The 23,022-nt window shown below is 55.9% G+C and overlaps 1 protein-coding gene across 2 annotated transcripts in view; it reads left to right on the top strand.

Moving 5' to 3' along the window:
• The window catches only part of PER2 (period circadian regulator 2), a 42,560-nt gene extending 22,412 nt beyond the window's left edge, over positions 1-20,148 (top strand). For both annotated transcript variants that reach the window (XM_044945365.2, XM_006066770.4), the window contains 13 exons: positions 368-521; positions 732-840; positions 1,383-1,508; positions 2,038-2,122; positions 2,827-2,989; positions 3,076-3,200; positions 3,949-4,119; positions 5,078-5,335; positions 8,175-8,989; positions 10,346-10,532; positions 11,325-11,517; positions 12,602-12,752; positions 17,966-20,148. In XM_044945365.2, coding sequence (XP_044801300.2) covers positions 368-521; positions 732-840; positions 1,383-1,508; positions 2,038-2,122; positions 2,827-2,989; positions 3,076-3,200; positions 3,949-4,119; positions 5,078-5,335; positions 8,175-8,989; positions 10,346-10,532; positions 11,325-11,517; positions 12,602-12,752; positions 17,966-18,169 — 2,741 coding nt within the window. In that variant the 3' untranslated portion in view covers positions 18,170-20,148. The remainder of the gene's footprint in view (positions 1-367; positions 522-731; positions 841-1,382; positions 1,509-2,037; positions 2,123-2,826; positions 2,990-3,075; positions 3,201-3,948; positions 4,120-5,077; positions 5,336-8,174; positions 8,990-10,345; positions 10,533-11,324; positions 11,518-12,601; positions 12,753-17,965) is intronic.
• Positions 20,149-23,022: the final 2,874 nt, after the last annotated feature.

The following is a 23,022-nucleotide window of genomic DNA, read 5'->3' as shown; positions in this document are numbered from 1 at the left end:
CAGGCAGGAAGAGGGGAGACGGCTCAGCTGGTGGCGGGTGGGAGAGTAGGGTGGTCGGCCCAAGCCAGGGGAGTGGACCACCCAGGTCCTACAAGCCCACAGACACAGGCGACACTGAGTATCCCGCTGAGGAAAGACCAGTGAGGCTCGCAGGGATGTGTGTCCTAAAATCCACGAGGACACTGCTGCAGGCAGCCCCATGTGCAGCCTAAAGCAAAACAGAAGATTCAAAGCGGTGGCTTTCAAGAGGTATTGGTGTCTCTGGAGTTTTCAAATGATTCCAAAATTAAGTGCGTCTCCACGTGTCTTGTACTGCAAGCACCAGCTGCATCTGTTCACATCCCGAACTCTCTTCTCCCTCTCGTAGTTGTGCAGTCTGGGGGGCAACCCTTCGACTACTCCCCTCTCCGGTTCCGCGCCCGAAACGGGGAGTACATCACGCTGGACACCAGCTGGTCCAGCTTCATCAATCCCTGGAGCAGGAAGATCTCCTTCATCATTGGGAGGCACAGAGTGAGGCTGTGAGTGCCCCCAGGGCCGGGGCCGGGGGAGCAGGGAGGGGCCGACCCAGGCCACCTCCCACCTCGCACCCGCCCCCAGAGGGTGGGGCCTCCCCCAGGTTGACGGAGAGTGGGAGGAGGGAGTGGGGAGCATGCAGGTGGCAGCCCAGGGGGTCTGCAGGGAGGCAGAGGCAGGGGCCCAACTCACGGAGATGAATGGAAACCCTACAGGGGGCCTCTGAACGAGGACGTGTTCTCTGCCCCGCCGGGCCTGGAGGAAAAGGCCCCGCAGCCCGGTGTCCAGGAGCTCACAGAGCAGATCCACCGGCTGCTGCTGCAGGTGCGTGCGCTGCCCCCCGCCCCCCTAGACAGCCCGGAGCCGCCCCCAGCCCGGGGTCCGCCCCCACTCCCCAGGCCCCTTTCCTGTTTCCAGCACCACCCTGCACCCTCCTGCTGGTGTCCACAACTCGCAGCCCTGGGCCAGCGGCTGGAGGGTGTGGTCCCCGAGGATGGGGGCGGGTGGGGGCGTCCCTCCAGCTCTGGAAGCCGAGCTAGCCCCAGGGGACTGGAGAAGCCTCCCGTCCTTAGGGACACAGCCCTCAGGAAGAATTCCTGTGAGCACATGGGCCCGGGGGAACGACTTCCTGCTTCTCGGTTCCCAGGGGCTGGGGGTACTGTCAGGCACCTTGTTTTGTCTCTGAACCCCGTAGCCATGGATTCCCTGGGGACTGGGATCCAAGCCTGGCCCCATGGCTGGAAGTGGGGAGCCCACCACCTCCCGACCCTGGGTCCAAGCCCGGCCCCACCTGATGCCCACCGAGGACCACCCCCGCAGAGCAGGTCTTGGCCTCTCTGAGACTCCTCCGGCCACTGTCTCCGCAGCCCGTGCCCCACAGCGGCTCCAGCGGCTACGGGAGCCTGGGCAGCAACGGGTCCCATGAGCATCTCATGAGCCAGGCCTCCTCCAGCGACAGCACGGGCCAGGAGGACCCCCGCCGGAGGAGAGCCGTACGTGCCCGCGGCCCCCCTCTGCCCATCACCTGTGACGCGCGTGACTGTGCGCTCTGAGACCAGTCCTCTCTGGGGCCAAGCCTGTCTGACCTCAGCTGCTTCTGGCTGCTCTAAACTTGGCTCACCTGGGACTCACCCTCTAGCCTTGAAAGGGTGGGAGCAGCTGCAAGCTGCGGCTACAGGTTTGGGTGAGAACTAGTTAAAGCAGGCAAACCAGACAAAAGTGAAGATCAAACTGTAGGATTAGGGTTAGAAAGAAGAAAGAGTAGACTAATGTTCAGACAAAAGTGAAGATCAAATCGAAGGATTAGGGTTAGAAAGAAGAAAGTGTAGCCTAACGTTCACTTTATTTCTTATAATTCTTCGGAATCGTAAAATCTGCTTTGTTTGGGTCTCAGATCTTGTATAGAACTTGCTTCTCTGTTGCTGGGGTTGGTTGGGCTTTTCTCTTTCTCAGCCTGTAGGGCACAGGTTGCAGGGTCTCCTGGGTGAATAATGTGTTCATTTGTTTTTGTTTTTCTTCAAGGAAACTTGTAAAAATGGTAACAAGGCCAAAAGCAAAAGTCATTACCCTGATGAATCTGGAGAACAAAAGAGCAAGCCTGCTTCAGGTACCAAATGATCCAGCATTTCCTTAGCAAGGCTTCAGTGTGGCGAGACGGGGAGGCGGGTGTGACTCGAACTCTGAACGCAGGGAATTTCCGCTTCAAGTTGGGCTGTTTGCTTCCGTGCTGACACAGGGCTCGGCCTGGGGTCCACACCACAGCCCCTGTCCGGGGGCCCTGCCCCTGGAGGCCCTCGAGGTGTGGCCAGCTGGGCCTCTGCCCCACGACCCCGTGGTCCCGCTCTGCAGAGTGGCCCTGAGTCACGTGAGCAGACGCTTGTCCGGGGGCTGCCAGCTGTCCCGTGGACGGTCCAGCCCCGCTGCCTGAGGCGGGGGTGCCGGCTCTGCTCCCGGCCGGATCCCGCTCACCACGTGGCAAGTCACATTGGAAGAGACCGGCCCTTCCAAGGCCGGGAATGTTGATGGACCACAAAGCTCATGTGGTCTTCAGGGGTTCAAGTAGGAACTGGCCTTTCCCGCTGCTGAGTCCCTGAACCTGTGGACAGCCCAGACCGAGCGGGGATGAGAGAGCTCCCTCCGCTGGCCCGGCGGGTTGGCCTGACTCCCAGGCTGGCCCCGGGGTCTGTGCATCTGTGAGGCACATGCTGAGACCTGGCCTTATGTTTCAGTAGAATTAAAATGCTCTGTAACCTTACAGTGGGCACTGGGGGAAACATATTAACGGAAAGAACGATGTTGTCGTTGCTCCAGAAATGCAGAGCGGTTCTCCGACTCCGATGAAAGCTGCTGCGGCTGTGGAGAAGGACAGCTCTGGGGCCAGCCTGCCCGAGGCCACGCCTCCCGAGGAGCTGGCCTGCAGGGACCCGCCAGCCGGCTCCTACCAGCAGATCAGCTGCCTGGACAGTGTCATCAGGTGCGGCCCTTCTGGCCTCCCTCCCCGCCAGCGGCACCCGCAGTCGGGCTCTCGGTTACATGAAGCCCTTTCTGACCTGCCCGCAGGTACCTGGAGAGCTGCAGCGAGGCGGCCACCCTGAAGAGGAAGTGTGAGTTCCCTGCGAGCCTCCCCGCGCCCCAGGCCAGCGACAAACGCCAGGCCCTCGCGGGCCCTGGGCCACATGCCACAGGTACTGCGTCTGCTTGAGCTGTGACCGCCTGGCCACTTATCCCCTCTCTCAGGACCAGGCCTTATCTGAGAGCCCGGGGCCTCTTCTCCCTCCCACTGTGGGTTCTGAGCGGCATCAGGGACACGTGTGGGGGTGTCAGCTGTTGATTTAAATAACCAAAATGGCTCAGAACCTTCTTACCAGCTGGAGGTAGAGGTGGTTCTGGACTTAGAGGACAGGATCCCCCGGGGCTGCCGGAAGCCAGGGGGTTATCGGGCGGGCCCATTTCCGTGACGTCTCAGAGGAGGACTGGTCTCTGAATGTCAGCGGCCCCAGGAGTCAGAGGAGATTGGATGTGCGGTTATCGCCAGTGGTCCTCACCAGGACCACAGGCAGGGTCTCCACGGTTGACGGAAGCCTGGGCGACTGGTGGAGCTTACCCTAGCCCACGGAGGGAGCCCAGCTGCTCGCCTGCCCTCAGCAGAGGGGCCCTGGCCGCTGGGGGCAGCTCCCCACAGGCCCCGCCAGAGGCCCCGAGCCCAGGCGCCTGGCTCCTCCCGGAGGACGCGGGGTATCAGGGTGCCATCGTCCCCATTCAGAGTCTCCTCTTCTCTGCCGTCCCCTGAGGACACGGCATCCCCTGGCAGGGCGAGTGCAGACTTGAGCCCCCGGGTCCTGGAGTGCCCCCTCAGCCGGCCTCCGTGCTTCTTCTCCCAGCAGCTCACCTTTATCGCGGTTTTGTGTCTGCTTCCTTTTTCCTCCTGTAAAGAGGCAGCATCGCCCCGCCCAGTGAGGAGCCGCACGGATGTGAGCGCACGCCTGCCGTGGCCGGCGCTGCCCGGCGAGGCGGAGAGCGAGAGCGCGGTGTCCCCCAGCAGCCGGGGCAGCTACAGCAGCACCGCCGTCCACGTGGGCGACAGGAGGCCGCCGCCCGAGCCCGGTACGCGCGCCGTCCTGGGCGGCGGCGGGAGCGGTCGGACTCTCACAGTAGAGATGCGGGGTGTTGCCACCCGTCCCCGGATCCTCTCTAAGCGTATCTGAGTGCAGAACACCCACGTAGCCCAGTAAGGGGCTGTCCAGGAAGTCCAGGCACGTGCCGTGTAGGGTGAGGTGGTGACGCTTGCCCCCGCCCCCGCCACACTCCAGCTCCCCCGGGACAGGCGACCACTCAGGTGTCAACACGGAGGGGCTTCCTGGGACCGAGCAGGGATGCCAGGACTCCCCCTTGCTTGGTGCCAAGAGAACCCCAGGGACGAGGCCCCCCGACCTCTCGACGGCCATGGGTGGGGTGGCGAGCCTGGCCTTCCCCTGTTGGAGGACAGGAGCCAAAACAGGACAGCCAAGGGCGACACGCTGAGCTGTCCTTCAGACACCTAGAGGACAACCAGCCTGAACTTGTTCTTTCCTTGGAAGAAGGGTGTGATGAGGGGGAGAGTCCACGTCAGAGGGTCAGTGCCGGCCCCCCTCAGGATGGCCCGCAGACCCACAGCCCCATCCTGCCTGCCCCCGCGGTTCTGCTGACCACACTGTTGGGCCCACGGTCCTAGGCCAGGACAGGGCCGGGCATGTCCTGTGCTCTGAAAGCCCAAGACAGCCTGGAGTGTCTTCAGCGTCAGAGGCTGAAACCCCAGGTGCCCCCAGGTTAGAGAACGGATCAGTTAGAGGGCGGATTCCGGAGCCCCCACGTGACGCGGCTGCATGTCCCCGCTTGTTGCCTTTGCTTGGTAGCTTTCTCAGAAAGCTGAGCAGACGCGTCTCGAACGTCAGCCCCTGCTGTGGGCGTCGTGTGGGAGTCTTCTGTGGGAGACTCTGTCCTTTGTGGGAGCGGTGCGCGTTTTCTCAGCTGTCCTCGGGCAGCAGGGCCCCTGTGAATGAGAGCACCACGTCCGCTGTTCCAGAGCCGCTGGGAGATGCTGCTGCAAGCGGGCCCGAGTCTCTGGAGTGCCCGGCGGGCCCCGCGCTGCCCTGCGGCCTCAGCCAGGACCAGGAGGCCTTCCGGAAGCTGGGCCTCACCAAGGAGGTGCTGGCCGCCCACACCCAGAAGGAGGAACAGAGCTTCCTGCTGCGGTTTCGGGAAATCAGGAAACTCCACGTTTTCCAGTCTCGCTGCCATCATTATCTGCAAGAAAGGCCCAAGGGGCACCTGAGCAACAGAAGTAAGTGGTGATGTCTGAACGAAAAGTGGGCTTTGTTGTTGTTGTTGTTTTTAACTTAGTTCTTAACGCAGCCCATGCTGCTTTCAGATGGTGAGCGCCCCCTGTTCAGGACACATGCGTTTGTAAGATGCTGTTAGCTTGAGCAGTGACACTCTTGGGGACGTCACCTGCGTTCCCCAGGGAACCGAGCTATCAACAGCGGTGGCAGGCCCAGCTCACCCCCTGAGGAGCACGGGGCCACGTGACTGCCCTCCTGCCTTGCCAGGCATTCTCTGCCTGGGTGACCCCAGCCCCCTTCCCTCCCTCAGAGAACCAGGTGGGCGAATTCACCACCCAGGGAAGGAGCATCTGACGTCAGGCTCCTAAGGAAGCAGGGATCCCAGATGATGCTGCAGGAAGAAAGGGCGCCCTTTCTCCCCAGAACGCACACCCTCCTGGCGGGTTGGCCTTGCCACTGGGGTGTAGACTCCAGGGCCAGACAGAGCACGGCGGGTGTGAAGAGCCAACACGGGGCTGCGGTGGAGCAGGCTGGCTTCCTCGCCCCTCATCTGGTCCAGGAGCCGGGCTCCCAACCCCCAACCGCCTTCCTGGGCCCTGTGGTCAGGGCCAAGCTGGTGGGAGATGCCAGCTCCCCCCTGGGCTCCAGGCCCCAAAACAAGGATCAGAGCTATGAGCCCAAGGGGCCCACACTGTGAGGGCCCAGCTCCCCTGGCCTCTGGGCAGATGTGCCGAGACAGGTGTCCCAGGAGTGAGAGGCTGCCCCTGCCCTTGAAGATTATGCCATTCCCGCTCTCCTTTCCTCCTTCCTACCTGGGCCCAGGGTTACTGAAGGCGTGCAGGGAACCTCTGTGGAAATCAGGAGCCAGGGCCCCCACCGCCCCCCAGCCCAGCTTGGTGCAGAGTCCCAGCGCCCTCCAGCCCCGTTGGCCCAGCAGCTTGTGCAGTGCCCATGCCGCCCAGCTGTCCCCAGCAGCCCCGCCCAGACCCGGGGGTGGTGCCCCCGGAGCCCAGCACTACAGCTCCTAGTCACAGCGGGAAACAGACTCTTACAGGAGGAACACGAGGCAGACAGGCTGATGGCAGAACCTCCACCCACTGGACTATTAGCGTCAGGCCAGCCCGTCTGCTCTGGCATGTGGCACAGCTGGCAGGGGACGTCCCCACACACCCGCTGCCAGAGCCCCCGAGTTATCCTCTGTGACATTAGAAGAAAACCTGAGGTTCCTGGGGTCCCTCCCACTGCTTGTGCCCCACCCACCAGGCTCGGTGTGACCCCGCCCCCAGCCCACAGCACCCTCAGTCCCAGCCAGTGCCCAGGGGAGGTGGGGGGACATGCCCTGTGTCCCCCACACCACAGGTTGAGTCCCTGCAGCCTCCTGAGGGTGACCCCTCTAAGCAGGTCTTGTGTCAGAGGAACACCTGTGTGCCTTCGGCCCTTTGACTTCAGAGGCGTGGACCCAGGCTCCTTTGGCAGATGAACCAGGAAACATCTCTTCTTAAAAGTGATCTCTTAAAAACATCTCTTTTTAAAAGCTTATAAAGTTGAGATATGAGGTTAGATGAGATCAGTTGTTCTCCCTTTCAGTTCATTTCAGTCCCTCAGTCATGTCTCTTTGCGACCCCATGAACTGCAGCACGCCAGGCCTCCCTGTCCATCACCAACTCCCAGAGTTTACCCAACCTCATCTCCATTGAGTCAGTGATGCCATCCATCCATCTCATTCTCTGTCGTCCCCTTCTCCTCCTGCCTTCAATCGTTCCCAGCATCAAGGTCTTTTCAAATGAGTCAGCTCTTCACATCAGGTGGCCAAAGTATTGGAGTTTCAGCTTCAGCATCAGTCCTTCCAATGAACACTCAGGACTGATCTCCTTTAAGATGGACCGCTTGGATCTCCTTGCTGTTCAAGGGACTCTCAAGAGTCTTCTCCAGCACCACAGTTCAAAAGCATCAATTCTTCAACACTCAGCTTTCTTTATAGTCCAACTCTCACATCCATACATGACTACTGGAAAAACCATTGCTTTGACTAGACTGACCTTTGTTGGCAAAGTAATGTCTCTGCTTTTTAATATGCTGTCTAGGATGGTCATAGCTTTTCTTCCAAGAAACAAGAATCTTTTAATTTCATGGCTGCAGTCACCATCTGCAGTGATTTTGGAGTCCAAAAAAATAAAGTCTGACACTGTTTCCACTGTTTCCCCATCTATTTGCCATGAAGTGATGGGACCGGATGCCATGATCTTAGTTTTCTGAATGTTGAATTTTAAGCCCACTTTTCACTCTCATCTTTCACTTTCATCAAGAGGATCTTTAGTTCTTCTTTGCTTTCTGCCATAATTGTGGTGTCATCTGCATATCTGAGGTTGTTGATATTTCTCCTGGCAATCTTGATTCCCGCTTGTGATTCATCCAGCTCAACATTTTGCATGATGTATTCTGCATGTAAGTTAAATAAGCAGGGTGACAACATACAGCCTTGAGGTACTCCTTCCCAATTTGGAATCAGTCCAATTGTTCCCTGTCCAGTTCTGACCGTTGCTTCGTGACCTGCATACAGGTTTCTCAGGAGGCAGGTCAGGTGATCTGGTATTCCAAAGTCTTTAAGCATTTTCCAGTTTGTTGTGATTCACACAGTCAAAAGTTTTAGTATAGTCAATGAAGTGGATGTTTTTCTGGAATTTGCTTGCCTTCTCTATGGTCCAGAGAACATTGGCAATTTGGTTTCTGGTTTCTCTGCCTTTTCTAAACCCAGCTTTTATATTTGGAAATTCTTGGTTCATGTACTGCTGAAGCCTAGCTTGAAGGATTTTAACTCTCATTGTGTCCCTATTATTTTAGCTGCTCCCGGACTAAGAAATACCTCTGGAATAGACTCCTCTTGGAAAAAAACCGGAAAAAACCGAAAACTGAAGTCCAAACGCGTCAAGCCTCGCGACTCCTCTGGCAGCAGCGCGTCTGGGGGGCTGGCGCCCCAGCGCCCCCTGCTGGTTGGCCTGAACACCACGGCCTGGTCCCCGTCGGACGCGTCACAGTCCAGCTGCCCAGCGATGCCCTTCCCTGGCCCGGTGCCAGCCTACTCCCTGCCCTTGTTTCCAGCCCCGGGAATAGTGACCGCACCAGGGACCGTGGCCACAGGGTCGGGGGCTGCCCACACCGACCTCGCGGTGCCCGTGGAAGCCCAGCAGGTGCTCAGGGTCCATCCCCCACCGTTCACCAGCCCCTTGGCCCCGGTCATGGCGTTGGTCTTACCCGGCTACTCCTTCTCCCCAGTGACCCCAACCTTGCCCCCAGCCTTCTTCCCAGGCCAGCTGAACTTTGTGTCTGAGATGCCTCCTGCCTCACAGCCTGAGTTCTTCCCCGATCGGACCTCAACCCCCAAACAGCCATGCCCGTGTGCCCCGGCAGAGCGGGGGCCGCCCGCGTTGCGCGTGGCCACCCCAGGAACCCCTCCCCCGGCCGCCGGGCCCCCAGACAGGACCTCCCCGGCGCTCTTCCAGTCCCGCGGAAGCTCACCACTGCAGCTCAACCTGATGCAGCTGGAGGAGGCCCCTGAGGGCACCGCGGCGGCCACAGGAGCTGTGGGGACCGTGGGTGCAGGCGCCGACTGCAAGCCTGGCTCGTCCTGGGACTGGCAGCCCAAGTCACCTCCGACTGTAAGCACCTCCTGATGCCCTTTGTCTAAAGCAGGTGGCAAACTCGGGTACCTGGGCAGGCTATGCACCCCCTCATGCCTGACGCGGGTGGTCCCCACACCGTGGTTCTGCCAAACCGCTTCAGTTTGGACACAGATCCGTGTGCCAGACGTGAACACGTTCCCAAGGCCCCGTCACAGTAGACCTGTGACTCTAACCATCCTGGGACCTGAAGAGAGAGAGATGGCCGGCAGATGCGGTGTCCAGACGGCCACAGGGACTTTATAACGTATCGTCAGGGGCCTCCGGGTGTTAGGTGGATACTTCGAGGATGGAGCCATCAGGTTAAACGCCAGAGCAGAGGCTCCTCAGAGGGGGGCTGGCAGCAGAGGGCCTCTGGTGGAGGACCAGAGCCGGAGGGAGCTGGGAATCCATGCTCCCAATGCCCGTCCTCCCAGGTCTTGAGGACACAGGCGTGTACGCTTCCTTGGTTCATGAAACGGCAGTGTGACTTCCAGCTAACGCAGCTGTGTCCTGAGAGCCAAGGCAGGGCTGTCCGTCAGCCGTCCCCCCACCCCGCCTGCGTCCAAGGCAGGGCCACCTGGGTTCCCACCCCCGCCAAGGCGGGGCCACCTGGGTTCCCACCCCTGCCAAGGCGGGGCCACCTGGGTTCCCACCCCCGCCTGCGTCCAAGGGGGGGCCACCTGGGTTCCCACCCCCCCACCACCCCCCACCCCCGCCCGCCTGTGTCCAAGGCACGGCCACCTGGGTTCCCACCCCCCACCTGTGTCCAAGGCAGGGCCACCTGGGTTCCCACCCCCCACCTGTGTCCAAGGCGGGGCCACATGGGTTCCCACCCACCACCTGTGTCCAAGACGGGGCCACATGGCCTCCCTCCCGCCTGTGCTCTGGGAGAGGAGGTGAGGACAGGGCCCCCCAGCACCTCTGCTGCCCGCCTGGCCTGCAGTCTGGTTCCAAGGACTGGCAGACTGGGCCCTCGCAGGCCGGGCCCCTGGTGCCCCCGGCTGGCCCTGCTCTCGGGGTGCAGGAGGCAGAGCCCGCCACGGGGAGGGGCGCCTTCGGGTGCTGTCGAGGCATGCTCCTGCCTCTGTGTCCACTCGGTGGAGAAATAAGCATAAGGCTTGGATCCCAGCCGGGGCTCCAGGAGCCACCATCTCTCAAGGAACTCTCCCAAAATGGAATCTAATCAAACCTCATCCTTTCCGCCTCTGAGAAGCGGGCTGGGTTCCGGGAACCCCAGAGTCTGTGCCCATGGCCCATGGAGGAGGGGCCAGCGGTCTGAGGAGCCTCCGTCCCCTCCCCCAGCCCCACTTTGCGTGGAGACCTGACTGGATGTCCCCTCCCTGTCCCCCCAAGTGCAAGGAGCCAGCAGATGCCCCAAACAGCGACGCCCTGTCCTCGTCCAGCGGCCTGCTCCGCCTGCTGCTGCACGGGGACCTCTGCTCGGCCACGGGCTCCTCACTTTCCAGGAGCCAGGCCTCTGCCACCTCCTGTTCCCTGGGCTCAGGTTCCCTGGGCTGCGATGCGTCCGGAAGTGGGCCAGGTATGTGGGGGTGCCAGGAGACCTGAGTGGCATGGGGGGCGCAGTTGACGTGTGTTTGGAAGACCCCCACGTGACACACCTGGGTATCCTTGGCTTCTGCATCCGAGGGCGCCAGTCACCCCAGAGCCTCAGGCTGCCGCGTTCAGGGCCCAGTGTCAGGGTCCTGACTGGGCGGCTTCCGGCTGCACCCCGAGCGGCTCCTCGGAGCCTCACATGCGCCACGGGGCTCCTCCTCCTGCCCTGTGGCCAGACCCGGTTCCCTCTGTCACCTGTTACTCCCCGTGTCGGTGGGCGCAGCAAGCCCCGCACCCCTGTCCCTGGCTGGGCTGTCCCTGGGGCTGCCCGCGTGTGCCGGGAGGGCAGGCAGTGCTGACCTGTCCTGAGTGGCTCCCCTGGCGGGCGCTGGCATGTAGCCTTAGGCGGTACTGGCCAGGGTGGTGCAGTGTAGCCCAGGGCTGCCCTGCGGGAGCAACACACACACATGTCCCCAGGCTGTAAGTGCCCCGCTTCCCTCACCTGGGCAGAGCCCCCTTCCCCTGGGAGGCCAGGGAGGGGAGAGCGCGGCCTCTTAGATGGGGGCCCCGCCTGGACTCCCCTGGCCTTGCCAGCAGAGAGTCACCTCCATGGTTCCTGCTGATACCCGGTCTTTAAATGATTTTTAAATTATCATCCAGACAATTGGACGGTTGGGAAAAGAGAAGGGACAATCCCCCGACACACGCTGTAGCTGCCCTCCCCTTACAGGGCCCGCTTGAGTTTGAGGTCGTGACCTGGGCACTCTGTGTTTTAAAGGCAGCAGCGACACGAGTCACACCAGCAGGTATTTCGGAAGCGCGGACTCTTCGGAGAATAACCCCGGAGCAGCAGTGAAGGCGGTGGTGGGCGGGCCTGAGCGCCTGCTCAGGTGTGTCCTGCAGGACCCCGTCTGGCTGCTGGCGGCCGACACGGACGACAGCGTCAGGATGACCTACCAGATGCCTGCACGGTAACCGCTCGCCCCTCCTGGGACCGTGGGAGGCTGGGCTCGGATCCCGCCTAACTGTGAGGCCAGAGGACTTCCCCGAGCCTTACCTCAGACGGAGTGGGGGGCACCACTAGAAGGGGCCCCTCCAGGTGGCTGGCCAGCCGCACGGAGCCCTGTGGAGGCCCTGCTCCCGGCCTCCAGGACCACTGCTCCAGGGACCCTCCAGGCTGTCACTTGCCGTGTACAAAGCACTTGTGCCAATGTCGTCTCTTTTGCTCTGCTGCCAGTAACCCTGTGTGGTCAGCGGTGTGTGTGTGTGTGTGTCTGTCTGTCTGTCTGTCTGTCTCAGAGATGCAGAAACCAAGAGTCAAGGTGGGTGACTATCCCAGGCCACCAGCTGCTCTTTAGGGAGCCTGGTCTGTGCCTCAGCTCTGACCACTGCAAGGAACCGGGAACCCATTAGGGTCCCTGACCCTGTGCAGTGCCCCTCGGTGGGGGTGATTAACCCCGAGGCTCAGAACAGCCAGGGCTCTGGGCCAGGCCAGCCTGGGGCTCCGTCTCCAGGGCAGGCCAGGGTAGCAGGTGGCAGGGAGGGCTTGTCTACTCTCCACCTTACTGGTGATCACCACCTCACTGGTGAGAAGCTCCCAGGTGCAGAAACAAGTGTCTGCAGGTACCCCAGCTCCTGTGGCTGATCTAAACTAAAATTAAAACCAGAACTTGGTGTATCGTTTTCATAGAAAAACTACAGATTATTTACTAGAGAGATTGTTACCTCAAATAGGGAAATTTAAGTGGAAAGGAAAGTTAAACAAAATCATCTAAAATTGTATGAGTAGGACTTCCCTGGGGTCCAGTGGTGAAGACCCCACACTTCGCCTGCAGGGGCCACAGGTTCCGTCCCTCATCAGGGAAGATCCTCTATGCTGAGGAGTGTGGCAAAAAAAAAAAAAAAAAAAAAAAATTACATTAGGATAAATTAACCAATTAAAATAAAATTATGTGAATAGTACTGGACGTGTTGGTAGAAAATGAGCATATACTTTAAAAAGGGATAACCCTTGAGGCATCCTAAAGCTTCCGTGTTTCTCAATCTTTTGTAAAGAGACTTACAGACAGTCCTGCAGGAGGACAGGGAGAAGCTGAAGGCGCTGCAGAGGCTCCAGCCCAGGTTCACGGACGTGCAGAAGCAGGAGCTGCAGGACGTCCACCCATGGATGCGGTTGGGCGGCGTGCCCACGGCCATCAACGTGGCGGTAAGCTCTGGGACACAGGACTTCCTGACAAGGCGTTCAGAGGCGCTGTGATGAGAACGCCCGGCACTATCTCTGCATCTGTTTTGTACGTTTAAAACTTTGAAGATTAAATAAGAGCATTAAAAGAAAAAAAAAAAAAAAAACCCATGACACTGTTAGATGTCCTTCAAAGAACTTCCTTCCAGTGGCTTTTCAATGCTGTTTCCAAAAATGTCTCCAGAATGTCTAATCTCAAGCACATGTTGAAATTTGAAAATCTTTTGAGTTGTCTTCACAATTAGAACACAGACCACTTCTTCTATCCTAAACCCTCAACATCCATGTAGACCATAAGAAACAGGGGACAGCAAGCCCTCCTCGCACTCTGAGCGGCTGCCCCCAGCTCTGTCTGTTCCTTCTTGAGGGTGTCTCTGTACCCCAGCTCCCTTCCCCTGCTCACTTCCCCAGTATGGACACAGCCAGGCTCCGGGGTGCCCGGCCTTCTCAGCGCACACCGCCTTGGCATGGTCAGCTCCCGCCTCCGCGTGGGAAGCGGCATCTACACACCAAGCCCTGCCAGCATCCACCTCTGAGGAACTTCCCGGGTTTGCCCAGAGACGACCTGCCCAGCCACTCTTCCCGCCCAGTTAGTTCAGTTCAGTCGCTCAGTCGTGTCCGACTCTTTGCAACCCCATGAATCGCAGCACACCAGGCCTCCCTGTCCATCACCAGCTCCCGGACTTCACCCAGACTCACGTCCATCGAGTCAGTGATGCCATCCAGCCATCTCATCCTCTGCCGTCCCCTTCTCCTCCTGCCCCCAATCCCTCCCAGCATCAGAGTCTTTTCCAATGAGTCACCTCTTCGCATGAGGTGGCCAAAGTACTGGAGTTTCAGCTTTAGCATCATTCCTTCCAAAGAAATCCCAGGACTGATCTCCTTCAGAATGGACTGTTTGGATCTCCTTGCAGTCCAAGGGACTCTCAAGAGTCTTCTCCAACACCACAGTTCAAAAGCATCAATTCTTCGGCACTCAGCCTTCTTCACAGTCCAACTCTCACATCCATACATGACCACAGGAAAAACCATAGCCTTGACCAGACGAACCTTTGTTGGCAAGGTAATGTCTCTGCTTTTGAATATGCTATCTAGGTTGGTCATAACTTTCCTTCCAAGGAGTAAGCGTCTTTTAATTTCATGGCTGCAGTCACCATCTGCAGTGATTTTGGAGCCCAGAAAAATAAAGTCTGACACTGTTTCCACTGTTTCCCCATCTATTTCCCATGAAGTGATGGGACCAGATGCCATGATCTTCGTTTTCTGAACGTTGAGCTTTAAGCCAGCTTTTTCACTCTCCACTTTCACTTTCATCAAGAGGCTTTTTAGTTCCTCTTCACTTTCTGCCATAAGGGTGGTATCATCTGCATATCTGAGGTTATTGATATTTCTCCCAGCAATCTTGATTCCAGCTTGTGCTTCTTCCAGTCCAGCGTTTCTCATGATGTACTCTGCATATAAGTTAAATAAGCAGGGTGACAATATACAGCCTTGACATACTCCTTTTCCTATTTGGAACCACTCTGTTGTTCCAGGTCCAGTTCTAACTGTTGCTTCCTGACCTGCATACAGATTTCTCACGAGGCAGGTCAGATGGTCTCGTATTCCCATCTCTTTCAGAATTTTCCACAGTTTATTGTGATCCACACAATCAAAGGCTTTGGCATAGTCAATAAAGCAGAAATAGATGTTTTTCTGGAACTGTCTTGCTTTTTCCATGATCCAGCGGATGTTGGCAATTTGATCTCTGGTTCCTCTGCCTTTTCTAAAACCAGCTTGAACATCAGGAAGTTCACAGTTCACAGATTGCTGAAGCCTGGCTTGGAGAATTTTGAGCATTACTTTACTAGCGTGTGAGATGAGTGCAATTGTGCGGTAGTTTGAGCATTCTTCGGCATTGCCTTCCTTTGGGATTGGAATGAAAACTGACCTTTTCCAGTCCTGTGGCCACTGCTGAGTTTTCCAGATTTGCTGGCATATTGAGTGCAGCACTTTCACAGCATCATCTTTCAGGATTTGGAATAGCTCAACTGGAATTCCATCACCTCCACTAGCTTTGTTCGTAGTGATGCTTCCTAAGGCCCACTTGACTGCACATTCCAGGATGTCTGGCTCTAGGTCAGTGATCACACCATCATGATTATCTGGGTCATGAAGATTTTTTTTGTACAGTTCTTCTGTGTATTCTTGCCACCTCTTCTTAATATCTTCTGCTTCTGTTAGGTCCATACCATTTCTGTCCTTTATCGAGCCCATCTTTGCATGAAATGTTCCCTTGGTATGTCTGATCTTCTTGAAGAGATCCCTAGTCTTTCCCATTCTGTTGTTTTCCTCTATTTCTTTGCATTGATTGATGAAGAAGGCTTTCTTATCTCTTCTTGCTATTCTTTGGGACTCTGCATTCAGATGCTTATATCTTTCCTTTTCTCCTTTCCTTTTCGCTTCTCTTCTTTTCACAGCTATTTGTAAGGCCTCCCCAGACAGCCATTTTGCTTTTTTGCCTTTCTTTTCCATGGGGATGGTTTTGATCCCTGTCTCCTGGACAATGTCACGAACCTCAGTCCATAGTTCATCAGGCACTCTATCTATCAAATCTAGGCCCTTAAATCTATTTCTCACTTCTACTGTATAATCACAAGGGATTTGATTTAGGTCATACCTGAATGATCTAGTGGTTTTCCCTACTTTCTTCAATTTAAGTCTGAATTTGGCAATAAGGAGTTCATGATCTGAGCCACAGTCAGCTCCTGGTCTTGTTTTTGCTGACTGTATAGAACTTCTCCATCTTTGGCTGCAAAGAATATAATCAATCTGATTTCGGTGTTGACCATCTGGTGATGTCCATGTATAGAGTCTTCTCTTGTGTTGTTGGAAGAGGGTGTTTGCTATGACCAGTGCATTTTCTTGGCAAAACTCTATTAGTCATTGCCCTGCTTCATTCCGTATTCCAAGGCCAAATTTGCCTGTGACTCCAGGTGTTTCTTGACTTCCTACTTTTGCATTCCAGTCCCCTGTAATGAAAAGGACATCTTTTTTGGGTGTTAGTTCTAAAAGGTCTTATAGGTCTTCATAGAACCATTCAACTTCAGCTGCTTCAGCATTACTGGTTTGGGCATAGACTTGGATTACTGTGATATTGAATGGTTTGCCTTGGAAACGAACAGAGATCATTCTGTCATTTTTGAGATTGCATCCAAGTACTGCATTTTGGACTCTTTTGTTGACCATGATGGCTACTCCATTTCTTCTGAGGGATTCTTGCCCGCAGTAGTAGATATAATGGTCATCTGAGTTAAATTCACCCATTCCAGTCCATCTTAGTTCGCTGATTCCTAGAATGTTGACATTCACTCTTGCCATCTCTTGTTTGACCACTTCCAATTTGCCTTGATTCATGGACCTGACATTCCAGGTTCCTATGCAATATTGGTCTTTACAGCATCTTCCCGCCCGCTCCAGGGCAACTCCGCACCACCCCACTTGTTCAGACCACGGGCCTGGACTCCCCTCCTCTCATACCCTCATCCAGTCCACCGGCAGGGCACGCTAACCTGACCTTCCAGGGGGATGGAAAGCAGCCGCTCCCCATCGCCTCCAGCTGCTGCTTCAGCAGGACTGTCAGCTGCCTTCTGCTCCCCAGCCCTGCGCCCCTCCTGGGGTCTCCAACCCATGATCACAGGCAGAGGAAAGTGCCATGAAGCCGTTAAACTGTGTCGCCCCCTCCCCACAACCCCCGTCCCCGTGCGTTCCCTCCTCTCTGGCTGTTCCCTGAAGACCATCACGAGGCTCCTGCCCCAGGGCCTTTGTACCTGCCCTGCCCTCTGCTTGGGATTCCCCTCTCCTCACACTGACACACGGCTCACTCTGGCTTACTTGTCTTTTCTACATACAGGTGTGTTATTGATCTACCGTCACTGTGTGTGTATGTCGCTCATTTGTGTCCGACTCTTCTGTGACCCCATGGACTGTAGCCCTTCAAGCTCCTCTGTCCATGGGATTTTCCAGGCAAGAATCCTGGAGTGGGTGGCCATGCCCTCCTCCAGGGGCTCTTCCCAACCCAGAGATCGAACCTGGGTCTCCTGAATTGCAGGCAGTTTCTTTACCATCTGAGGGACCAGGGAAGCCCCGGTTGATTTACTGCTGCACAACAAATAACCCCCAAACTTAGTAGATTAGAATAAGAACCGTTTATTCTCTCTACTGTTTCTTTGGGTTGGAACTTAAGAGCCGCTTAGCTGGGTGGTTCTGGCTCGGAGCCTCTCCTAAGGGTGGAGGCAAGATAATGGCTGGGCTCCTGCCTCTGGGGACAGGACCGGAGCTGGGGGATCTGCTTCCGAGGGGGGTCCCTCCCATGATGCTCGTGGGGACTGGCTGTTGGCAGGAGGCCTCTGCTTCTTGCCGTGTGGATCTGACCATGGCACTGCTTATGTGTCCTCGGGACAAGATCCCAGCCTCCCCCAAGGGCATGGGGCCGGGAGGCTGGGGTTCTGTGACCACCTGCATCAGCTCCACTTCGTTAGAGGCATGTCAGCGTCCAGGCCTCCACCTTTGGAGGAAGAAATGTCAGAAACCTTGTGGGCGCATTTTAAAGCCACTACCGCTGCTGTTGGCGGCCTTTTCTGAACGTCGACTGTAAAACGACACGGGCCTTGTTCCACGTCAGCCCAGCACCTCCTGTCTTATAACACACCTTGGAGCACCTCTCCTCCGGCTACTAGGAGATCTCCAATGGGATATGGATTTTCCTCTCTCTTCACTGATGAATCCCGGTTCTTAGAACGAGCCTGGAACACAACAGATGCTTAACAGATAGGTGTTCAACAGGGGGAGGAACAAATAAGTCAGTAGCTTGTTGGTGTCCCATTTTACAGATTAGAAAACTGAGGTCAGAGAAGGTAAGTGCCACTCCAGGTCACACGGGGAGGAAGAGCTGGGAGCAGGGCCTCTGGCTGATGCCCTCTGCCTCACTGTGCAAAGCTGCCTCTCAGATGAGGTTCCCAGGGGACTCGGATCGGGGACCCCTTGGGAAGAAGCAAGTGGGGGTCCCAAAGCCCAGCGGCGCCTCCTCGCCTGCCAGCAGCCTCACGGCAGACACCTGGTCACCTGCGCCTCATTCAGACTGAACTGTTTGTACCAAAGATCTCATTTTTGCTACCGATTTACATTTTTCTCTTAAGGGATGTGTTTACTGTGAAAACGAGGCAGAAGACAACCTCTGTGTGTCATGTGAGGAAGACATCCCGACACCAGGGCTCAGCGAAGTGACAGAGACCAAAGAGGAGGAGAGTGGACCCCCCCGAGGCCCAGAAACGAACGGCAGGCGCAACCCACTTCCCCAGGGCGGCAGCACCGCCAGTGACGTCCGCTTGCAGGTGCTCTGAGGGGGGGAAGGCTCTCGCGCGTGTCTCCGGTGAGACGGACAGATATACTTTCGTGGCTTTTTTTGTTTTAGAAAAAAACCCATAGTTTTCTGAAGGGGTGATTTAAAAGTATAGAGACATTTGCAAAGAAATGCTATTTATATTTATGAATAAAATACAAATATAGGGTGTAAGGGGACAGGGGAACGAGACCTTCACTAACTCGAGAAACACTGCCTGCCTCTTTGTGTCGGGAAAGCAGCTGAGCGCCCCCAGGAGTCCTCGGACGGGCCGTCCCAGGTCTGCTGGCTCCCGTGGCCTGTCCCAGGCGTGGCCCAGGCTGCGCCCACCAGCCCGAGGGTCCCAGGGACTCCGCGCTGAGGAGCAGTGGTCCAGGGCTCGCCCAGCGTTTGTGTTTGTGTTTGGATCAGATCAAATTCTGTCCTCTCCGGGGGCAGCTTTTTCTCTGAAATATTTAGTCAGACTAGATGTTTTTGAAACCCACCAAGTGGAGATCACAGCCTCTGCTTATTTTCTTTCAAAAACCTCCTTTTCAAAACGTTTCGCATTAAATGATGTAGTTTGACAAACCCACCGCTTCAGCTCCCAGTGCAGTGCAGCAAACGTTTCATCTGACGGAGTGTACGTCCAGGGCGAGTAAAGTCGAACTGCTCGCTCCAGATGAAAGAAGCCGACAGGTTCCTGTGACCAGCCCCACCATGGAAATTACACATCCTTAGAAACATGACGCACACCCTTCTGGGTGTTGCTGCATCATCCGTGCATCCTGTTCAGACCAGGATGGCCCACGTATCAGTGAAAACATGCTGCTGGTCATCCCCTTCTTGGCACTTGGCCCTCCTAGCCAGGCCGTGACCGCCACGTTTGGAACTCAACGCGTGTTGATCCATCGTTGGCACTTCCCAGGCGTCAGCTCTGGCCCAGCCAAGCCAGCCACTCCTCCTGGCTGAGCTGGGCGCCGAGTGTGTGTTTCCCAGGGCGCCCGCACCTTTTCATGAGCCTTGGCTCACTGATGCCGCTTCCGGTCTCTGCGGTGACGTCCCCTGCTGCCGCTGGCACTTTCAGGTAAACAGGACACCCGGGAAAGAGTGAGACCAGACTGCTCACCTTTTTGCAAAACCTCATATCGCATCGTATATCCCAAAGATAGCTTAGAAAAAATGTTATACTGGTCCCTGGAGTGAATGAGAAGCTGCCCGTGAAGAAACGATTGACTTACAGTTGCAGAGTCTGTAGCAACTTCAAAGAAAGCAGCTTTTCCCCCTCTGCCCATCCTTTGATGGAGAAGCAGCTCCTAGAATAGGTGAAGCCTCCTTGTAATCCAGTTGGTTTTCATAGTGAAATTATTTTATGCCTGAATATCAATCTTACTTTTCATAAATGCAAAAAGTTTAATTATTTTTTTAAACGTAAAAGCAAAAGCTTCAGATCCCCGAGGCGAGGTGTAGTCCGTGAGTGTGTGTGGAGATCAGATGCTACAAACTGCTTCTTGCCTGAGTCAGATCATCAAGGGACAGTCAAGGTTGCATTGACTTTACCTGAACTGCCAAAAGGTTCTCTCCTGTTACTGAATGTTTACCATCAGCATTATCTTACTGTTTATGTCTGTTCGTTGATTAAGTGCCGCGTAGCTTCGGCGTGTGCTGAGAAGTGGACAGTACGAGCAGCTTGTGAAACCGTTTACATGGTGCCAACACGCGTCCAGTCTTGTTTTCTCTAGTGTGAGTGCTTACATGGGTGTTATCAAGACTTCTTCTCAATTTTAAACTGAGCCTTCTTTTTAATATATTCCTGAAAAGGTATGTAAATAAGCTCTCAGAGTCTGTGTAACAATACGTCAAGCCTTGCCGGACAAGTGGTTTGTTTATGCTCAAGCCAGACTTTCTTCACCCAGTGCAATATGTTTGTTGGACTGCTTGTGTCTTTTTATGACTTTTTTGCCTTTTAGAAAATTGGTAAATAAAGCAAGTATATTTTTATTTTGTATATTTTTAATATAGCACAGAGAAATAGGAGCCTGAGTTCGGTTTGTTTATTTATTTTCTGCACGGTGTGTGAGAGCTTACTTAGTTCCTGGACCAAGGATCAAACCTGTGCCTCCTGCAATGGAAGCAGATTCCCAACCACTGGATCACCAGGGAAGTCCCTATTTTTATTTCTGTATTTTTAATAGAGCACAGAGGAATAGGAACCTGAATAGAGACAAAGATTATCAGGGGCTTTTTCTAAGACGAACCCTAGAAATTCTGCTTTAGGAACTATTCTGTCTCCAAGGCGCCCTCACCTCTTCCCACGCAGTGTGCCTTTTGCCGACCCCCTCCTGTCGTGTGTGTGTGTGTGTGTGTGTGTGTGTGTGTGTGACACGCAGCCCCCACCCCAGTGAACTCCCTGTAGTATAGTGTCAGTCGCTCAGTCGTGTCTGACTCTTGCGACCCCGTGGACTGTAGCCCGCCAGGCTCCTCTGTCCGTGGGATTCTCCAGGCAAGAATCCTGGAGTGGGCTACCACGCCCTCCTCCAGGGGATCTTCCCAACCCAGGGCTCAAACCTGGGTCTCCTGCGTTGCAGGCAGACTCTACCACCTGAGCTGTAGGGGACTCCCTGCTGTAGATCTAATCCTGGAGTCCAGCCCCTCCACGATCTCTCACTCACAGATGGGGAGTAGGGCCACTCAGCTCGGCCCCTGGTACTCGCACCCGCTCTGCGGTGAACCCGGGCACCTGCTCCTCTCTCTCCCCGCCTGCTCTGGGTCATCTGTCCCACCGGGGCTGGCTGCCTGCACACTGGCCCAGGGCTGAAGGCAGCAAGGTCAGAAGGATCTGAGGTCAGACGGGCCTCGTGTCTCCACCAGAGGTGACACAGGCAGCGAGGCACAGTCTCCTCCCGCCCCACCCCCGCGCCTCCTCCCGCCCCTCCCCACCCCGCGCCTCCTCCCGCCCCTCCCCACCCCCGCGCCTCCTCCCGCCCCACCCCACCCCGTGCTTCCTCCCACCGCAGCGAGACCTTGCAGGGCCTGGTCAAAACAGTGGGGGCTGCTTCTCCCTACCTCCCACTTCATTCCAGACCATGTCGTGGGTCCCAGACCTGGTGCCTAGCCTTCCCGAAGCTCCCTGAGCAGGAGGAAGGCTCAACTCTCACCTCCCGTCCTGGCTGCCTGGATCCAGGTGGTGATTGGGGGTGGGGAGGCTAAGTCCTCCCAGTGGACCTAGAGGCCTCTGCAGACTGCCTCAGTGGCCAGATGTGGAGATCCGCCTGCTTCACTGAAATTCTGAGAGACTTCAGGGTGTTTAGCTGCGTTTTTATCCACCGTTTAATCCCAAGGGCACCCCTCCCCTTTATTTCCAAACCAAAAGGAGCTTCTCCAAGCCACTGGGCTGATTGCCCGCCAGGGGCCTGGACATCCATAGGCTGGCCACCGCCTTTGTTCCCTGCGGATTTTATGGCTTGCCACCCCTGCCGCTAACCGGTCCCCCTGTGGCCACTGCTGCCCTGCCCAGCCTCTGTTGGGCTCTGTCTTTGGATATGGGGATCAAAGAGCCCAAATGCTCAGGAAGTCTGTGCTCAGGCAACCTTTGAAGGTGGGCTCAGTCCAAGCGACAAATGGCAGGAAGTGGGTCTGCTAGGGGAGGCCATGTACAGGGAGAGAGAAAGGGCGTGCTGGTCCTGAGATGGAGCAGCCGGGTTTCTGGGAGGGAGAGGCCAGGCACGCCAGCCAGTGGACCCACTAAAGGAAACTGAGGCTGGCTTCAAAGATGAGGCCTTGGGTAACTTCTGGTCTAACCGGAAGGATTTTGCTGGAGGAGGATTTTGCTGACTCACACATCACACCCTACTCTGTGGTGCTGGTTTAGTCGCTCAGTTGTGTCCAGCTCTTTGCAACCCCATGGACTGTAGCCTGCCAGGCTCCTCTGTCCAGGGGATTCTCCAGGCCAGAATCCTGGAGTGGGTTGTCGTTTCCTTCTCCAACCCTACTCTATACTTCTGCTTTTTGTCCCAAGGCGACTCAGACTGAGGCATGTCCCAGGACTGAATTCTCCTTCCTTCAATTCTAGACAGCATTCCTCAAGGCCCCCGACCCCATGTAGGATCAGGCTTTGGAGATCCTTAGCCCTTGCTCAGCCATCTCCTGATAGCTGTCACCTGTCCTTTTGTATTTACAAAGTTAGCTTTATATCCCACGACCACCATTGAGCCTTTTTGATCAATCTATAGAGAGACATGAAAGACACGACTTAGTGACCTTCACTCACTCGTAGATTGACTCTAAATCTTGAAACGCTGTGAGCCGTATTACCCTGTTGTGATTGTGAAGGAATTGGCTACTGGGCCAGGTAAGTACTAAGAGGTTACATTTCTCTCCTTGGGCAGCTTTTTGTTTTTCCCAGGGTTCCAAGTTGCCTTTCATTTCTTGTTTGCACTGTTGGCCTTTATCACTCTTCCTGAACTTCCAGTTCCCCATCGAATCAGGAAAAGACAGTCTTTTTCCAGAGCCCTTCCCCAGAATCCCGATCATCTTGTTTCAATATAAAGTGCCTATCCTGGAGAGCATTCTAAAATACTCGTTTGATCTTATTCAAACAATACAATCAATAATGGGAGGGCTAAGAGTCAAGAGTGTAAGAAATATCATGGAGTTGGTTTTTCCATATCTGAGTTCCTCAAAGTAGGGCAAACTTAATTGCCCTTCTTGGGCGTGGGGGTGGGATCTTGCTCCCTGGGGTGCTGTCTAAATGGTGAAGAAAAGTGAAGTTCCAGGCCAGCTATGGGCTCTCTCGGGTTCCACTACTCAAGCCCCTCCAGTGCTCTGTCTGGCCCTCCACTAGGAGGGGGAAGGGCAGTCAAGCTTCTGATCAGG

This window comes from Bubalus bubalis, chromosome 6 (genome assembly GCF_019923935.1).
Source record: "Bubalus bubalis isolate 160015118507 breed Murrah chromosome 6, NDDB_SH_1, whole genome shotgun sequence".
NCBI lineage: Eukaryota > Metazoa > Chordata > Mammalia > Artiodactyla > Bovidae > Bubalus > Bubalus bubalis.
The sequence above is the reverse complement of the archived record's forward strand: the minus strand, read 5'-3'. Positions and strand labels throughout refer to the sequence as shown.